General features: G+C 37.8%; 1 protein-coding gene across 1 annotated transcript in view; it reads right to left on the bottom strand.

Annotated features, from left to right (window-relative positions):
• Positions 1 to 6829, bottom strand: part of INTU (inturned planar cell polarity protein) — a 157023-nt gene that overhangs the window by 14045 nt on the left and 136149 nt on the right. The window contains exons 10-13 of the mRNA XM_007953839.1: positions 5187 to 5249; positions 2806 to 3027; positions 1602 to 2084; positions 655 to 749 (exon numbers count right to left, since the gene is read on the bottom strand). Of these exons, the coding sequence (XP_007952030.1) occupies positions 655 to 749; positions 1602 to 2084; positions 2806 to 3027; positions 5187 to 5249 (863 nt within the window). The remainder of the gene's footprint in view (positions 1 to 654; positions 750 to 1601; positions 2085 to 2805; positions 3028 to 5186; positions 5250 to 6829) is intronic.

The raw sequence follows: 6829 nt of genomic DNA, 5'->3' as shown, positions 1-6829 counted from the left end.
CCCCAAATGATTTTGAGTTTTGTTCCACATTGTTCTCCCTCTCTATCCAGGATCTCCTACATAGATCCCCTTCCAAGTGGATGACTGTGGTAGCCGGGCACCATCTAGTTCTTCAGGTCTCATAGTCGTATAGGCTGCAGATCGGATGGTGTACCAGTCGCTAGGGCTAATTGTTTCCATGAATTTTTGGTTTTCTTCATTATTCTTGGCTCTGGACAAGGAAAGACCCATTGTTGCATCTAGATGGCATCCTGCAAGCTTTTAAGATCCCAGCCACTACTTGCCATAGGAAGTGGAACAATGTTTTGTGTAGTATGTTATGCCAATCGAGCTTTATGTCCTTTGCAACTATGGTCCCGAGCCCACAGGTTCAACTACTCAGTCCCACTGGGTAGCTGGCTGTGACCAAGCAGTGACTACAACCTTGCTCCTTGTCAGCTCCACTATACACCTGAGAATTCAAATCATACACATAAAGTTATTGTCTGCCAACCCTATAAGTGTTCTTGGGTACACACCCCACTTCATAGACATACCTAATAGTTCAGCGTGTCCACCCATCTATCCACCCATATACCCGTGTTTGCCTTCACTGACCACGCCATACTATATGTGCAAGAGGGTTCATCTTTGTTGTCTGTACTTCCCACGTACCTCTCTATCTTTCTCTTCCAATCTTTAAATCTTCCAATCTCTAAATCTTTCCAAATCTTCTTAAGACTATTCATATTTCCCATCCATTTCCCAGACTAAGATAAGGAGTATAGTAGGGGTGTGAAGATTTCCTAAATACATTCCATGTAAGGTTCCGAAAATGCTCCATTGTTAGGGATTAGGAGATCAAATTAATGGATATTTATTTATATCTTGTCACTCAGAATCTCAAATTTTATTTGTATCCTTCTCAGACTCTTCCTTTTTTCATACTTTGTCTTGACATCACGACTATCTACCCAAATGACAAGTTTCAAAAATGTTTTGAAAGACAGGCATCACTAGGATAAGGACAAAGAATCTCAGGGTGATTATTTTTTATAATCATTTTGACGTTATCATATTTTCATGGAAAAATAATAAGAAATAATAACATAAGGAAACATTCTAAAACATGAACATTCTCTTTGCTTTATAATCACATCTTGAATTTTTGAGTACAGAGACCAGACAATACATGGTACACATACACACATACATATATACACATTTTTGAGTTTTAAATTCTCTTTTTGTTTCTGCTCAATATTTTAATGGCTACTTAGTCAAATCAGCCTCCCAAATGCCTCACGGCTAGTATATTCCCTGTTATCACTGGAAGTAAAGAAGAAAAAGATGATTATGGACAGCAGGACCGAAGGGTTTCCTTACTTGTAAGTGCTGTTAAACATATGTTCCTGGAGGCCAACGGACTCCTGTTTTATTACTCGGTATTTTTGCCATGAAAATAAAACTAGAGGCTCTTTTTGATTCTAAATCATTGGTTTTCCATCAGTGACTAAGACTACCACTACTTCAAATGAGGAATGATTTCTCTTACAATTATAAAATAAGAATTAGAGAGAAAGCTTAGCTTCCACAAGGTACACACTTAAATAAAAACTCACCTTAAGCAAGGCCCCACTTTCCTCTGAACCATCACAGCTCTGAGATTCTCTTTGCTTCCGTATTGCATCCGGTGTACTGTAGGAGCTAAGGCCAACACCTTCTCCACCTTCACAACCATTGTCAGATCCTCCACTGCTTCTGGAAGGACTGGGCTTATGCATCTTTAAGGAATAGTCACCAAAAAGTGTTCTTCTGCATGTTGGAGAGGATGCTACTTTTGAAGTACCTTGTAGCCTACTGAGGATAGGTGAAGTTGTCAAACTATCTGGTTTATCACGTGATCCAGCAAGGAACCAGTCAGCACAAGACAAAGCGGGACGTGGAGCAGATGCTAGCCGTTCATCTATGTGGGAATCTACTCCTGCTAGCTGGTGTAGAGTTGTTTTGACCTGATCCACGTATATATAGTCTGGTCCTGGATTCCCAATAGCTTTCGATGCGCAGCCCCCAGCTTCTAATATTACACATAACATATAATGTCTCTATAAAGAAAAATTATTAATATAGATTTATCTACCATGAAAACAGGAGCTCTGGTGGTATAGTGCCTAAGGCATCTGACTGCTAACCAGGTTTAAACCCACCAGTCATTCCTCAGAAGGAAGACTGGACAATGTACTTCCGTAGTGATACCGCCTTGGAAACCCAAGGAGGGGTCGCTATGAGTTGGATCCAACTCGATGGCAATGAGTTTGCTTTTTGGTACCATGAAAATATATAAAATATAGATGTATAAATTTATAATAATAAAGATGCATAGATATATGACATACTCATGTATCCTTTCCATGTCTCCTATTTCCCAAAACAAGCCAGCAAATTTAAAACCACTATAGAAATGGGAACAAAATATTTTAAGAACTTGCTAAATTATTTTCTGAATTTCATTGATTATTTCTCTATAAGTATTAAACCTACAGCCACTCCATGGAAGGGAGAGTAGGCAATCTACTTCCATAAAGATTTACTGCCTTGAAAACTCAGTGGGGGTCACTATAAGTCAGAATCGACTCGATGGAAGTGGGTTTGGTTTTTGGTAAATACTAAATGGATGCAAAGGAATAAGGGACATATTATATTTTCTTCAATACTAGTATTTGACATGCTCATAGTTTTAAATGATTATGTTTGCTTGTATATTTATTTGGACAGGCAATAAATGGCAAAAAAGAAATTCCAAGAACAAAATCAACATAAACTTACCAAACCGACAATTAGCAAAAAATATCTCCCTTCTGGTTCCTGAAAGACTTCAGTGTTTGAGTCTTCAGAAGGTTGAAGGTGATACTGAGGAAACACTTCTCTCCATATTACCAACTGACCAATTCTTTGTTTTGCTGCTAAAGGCAGTAGGCAATAATGGCGACAGTATACAGCAATATCAATAAGATCATCCTTAGGCAAATGACTGCATATCAAATAACCCTTGGATTAAACCACAAAAAGCAAAAGTCAACTAGTGACATAAAGCAATAATCCCATAATATATTTCTAAAAATTCTGTAGACACTTCTTCAGTCAGCTTTAAAAATTCCATTTCAAATGGAATAAATGAAGACATAGCAAAGATAAATGTTTTATCTGAGTTCAAACTAGAGATCAAATATTGATAAATTAAGGGACCCAATAAATAGACTTTACCACAAATCAAGACTGCTTCTGAACACTATTAGGTTGAGTGTTTGGCAAAATCAGAAGAACTGAAATCTGAGGAAGGGAAGTGGGGAACCATGGGTTGAGGTGGGAGAAACTTTTCCCTGCATGCCCAGCAAATCTCAATTTTATATGTGTTTAAATGTTTTTTTTTAAATGAAAAAGTACTTAAATAAGTTTGCTGCTTAATTTGCTTTACATGGAAGTCAACTATTTAATGTTAGAAGAGTTTCCTTAAAGATACAGGATTACTTCTGAAGATAAGATAAAAAGCACACTACTACTACTACTGACGGCAAATAACAACAACAACTACTACTACTACTACTAATGGACCACATGAACCATAGCCTCCATTAGCCTGAGACCAAAAGAACCAGATCGTGCACGCCTACCACTACTGACCATTCTGATCAGGATCACAAGAGAAAGTCCTAGACACAGTAGGAGAAAAATGTAGAACAAAATTCAAAATTATAAAAAAAGACTAGAATTACTGGTCTGATAGAGACTGGTGGCACCTCCTAAACTATAGCCCTTAGATATCCTTCAAAACTAGAACTGAACCCACCCCTGGAGATCACCTTTCAGCCAAACATAGACTAGCCTATAAAGTGAACAATAACACCCAGGAGGAAGGTACTCCTCAGAACAGTCAACCATATGAGACCAAAAGGGCAGCATTTGCCCAAAAACAAAGTCCAGAAGGCAAGAAGGGGCAGGAAAGAAGGATGAATGGAAACAGGAAACTTAGGAAGGAAGGGGAAGAATGCAGTTACATTGAAGGGATTACAACTATATCACAAAGCAAAGTGTGCATAAATTTTTGAATAGGAAACTAATGTACTCTGTAAACTTTCAGTCAAATCACAATAAAATGTTTCAAAAAAAAAAAGCATGCTACTGAAAAAGGAAATTAAAAAAAACCACACTGCTTTTTTCTTTCATATACTTGAGTCTTAGAGTTTTTCTTTTCTTTTATGCATTCACAAATATTTTGGAATGTAGTAACACCACAAACATTAATTACATTTATAAATACAGGAATGCTCACTAATGTCCACAATTTCTGACACAGGACGTTATGTGATTTGGACATCGTGCTTACACTATCAAAACCTTATGGGAGCCCGGTTCTGGTTGTCCTGGTTGCCACTGCTGCTGCTACTGCAGCAGCTGACAGCGGGCAGAGGAATGGGCCTGGTAGTAGTGGCCACTGAGAGGGCTGAGAGGGTCAGGGGAAGGAGCAGTGTAAGAGGATGCAAGAGGAACACACCCAACCCCACCCATCTGAGCAGCAGGAGTAGTCCAATTGCCCACAAAAAGCCTAAGAGCCCACATGCAGAGCCATATCCTCTGCCTCACCTGCCTGTATCTCATCCCTGGCTCACTGCTATAAAAGTCTGGATTTGGGGTCTTTAAAATCATTAAGGTGAAATAATAAACAAAAGGAGAGTTGCTTTCCCTTTTTAATAACAACAACAACAAAAAAACGCAACTTATGGGACACAGACATATACGTGGTTGGATGCTGCCCACATGGACAAATGGGCGTTAAATGATGCATACCTATATTTAGATATAAGTTTTATTTTATGATCTTACTCATATGATAATTACACTCAGTGGAAACGAGATAAACATATTTTTCATGTTTGTAAAAGTTTCCAAAAATTTACCTTAGGCCTATTCTTATAATGGAGCTCTGGTAGCGTAGTGCTTAAGTCACTTGACTGCTAACCAGAAGACTGGCGGTTCAAACCCACAAGCCACTCCTCGGAAGGAAGGTTGGGCAATCTATTTCTGTAGTGATACTGCCTTGGAAACTCAAGAAGGGGTTGCTATGAGTCGAGTCTGACTCGACAGCACATAACAACAATAACATTCTTATAATAATTGGGCATTTATAAAAATTTCAAGTTTCAACTTACCTTGTAAAACAGAGAAGACCCCAAAATTGTATATAGCCGCCTCATGTCATAGTAATCCTCAGACTGAGGGAGAAAAAAAAAAAGCTCACAATGGATTTAAATTTTTTGCTTTTCTATGATTAAAAAGAAAAAAACTAATTAAGTTATAACACTTATAATGGAAACTATATTCTTTAGTAACGGAACTTTTCATAGTGCCTTCTTTAGAAATTAATATACTAGGGTATTATAGTAAAATATACATGTACCCAAATATTTATTTTTGACTTAGAACTACCTTATTTTTCATTTTTATAAAATCAAGACATCTAACAATAGAACATAAGATTGGTTACCACAAGAGGAATTTTTAAGGACAAATATGTTAAAGCAAAAACCTTCAACAGTATGTAATCTAAAATATCCAATATAAGCATATTCTATTTTTGGGATTACAAATTGGTACACCCTATTTGGGAACAACCAATATTTGTGTTTAAAAAAATTGAATACCCATATACCTTGCCTAAATGTCTTAGTCATCTAGTGCTGCTATAATAGAAATACCATAAAAGGGTGACTTTAACAAATAGAAATTTATTTTCTCACATTTAGGAGGCTTGAAGTCTGAATTCAGGGCACTGTTTCCGGAGGAAAGTACTTGTCTCTTCAGCTTGTCTTGTTTCCCTGTGGATTTTCATGTGGCTAGGCACCTGTCTTCCCCTATTTCTGCATACTGGCTCACTTGTTTCATCTCTTTAATATCTCAAAAGAGACTAACTCAGGACACACCCTACACTAATCCTGTCTGATTAACATAACAAACACAACCCATTCCCAAATCAAGTTATTGTTGTTAGATGCTGCAGAGTTAGTTCCAACTCATAGCAACCCTATGTACAACACAATGAAACACAGCCCAGTCCTCTAATATCCTAATAATAATTGCTATGTCTGAGCCCATTCTTGCAGCCACTGGGTCAACCTATCTCACTGAGGATCTTCCTCTTTTTTGCTGACCCCGTACCAAGCATGTAGTCCTTCACCAGGGGTTGGTCACTCCTGATAACATGTCCAAAGTATGGGAGATGACATCTTGCCATCCTCTCTTCTAAGGAGCTTTCTGGCTGTACTTCTTCCAAGACAGATTTGTTCATTCTTTGGGCAGTCCATGGTATATTCAATATTCTTCTGCAACACTGTAATTCAAAGACATCAATTCTTCTTCGGTCTTCCTTATTCATTGTCCAGCTTTTGCATGCATATGAGGCAACTGTAAACACCATATTTTGCGCCAAGTTCATCTTCGTCCTCAAAGTGACATCTCTGCTTTCTAATACGCTGAAGAGGTCTTTTGCAGTAAATTTGCCCAATGCAACACGTCATTCAGTTTCTTGACTGCTGCTTCCATAAGCGTTGATTATGTTTCCAAGTAAAATGAAAAATCCTTGACAACTTTAATCTTTTCTCCATTTATCGTGATGTTGCCTTTTGGTCCAGTTGTGAGGATTTTTGTTTTGTTTTATGTTGAGATGAAATCCACCCTGAAGTCTTCGATTTTCATCAGTAAGTGCTCCAATTACATAAGAACTGGACTATATGAAGAAAAACGTGGTATCAGGATTGGAGGAAGAATCATTAACAACCTGAGATATGCAGACGAT

This window comes from Orycteropus afer, unplaced genomic scaffold (genome assembly GCF_000298275.1).
Source record: "Orycteropus afer afer isolate SDZICR_OR568_19922 unplaced genomic scaffold, OryAfe1.0 scaffold00418, whole genome shotgun sequence".
NCBI lineage: Eukaryota > Metazoa > Chordata > Mammalia > Tubulidentata > Orycteropodidae > Orycteropus > Orycteropus afer.
The sequence above is the reverse complement of the archived record's forward strand: the minus strand, read 5'-3'. Positions and strand labels throughout refer to the sequence as shown.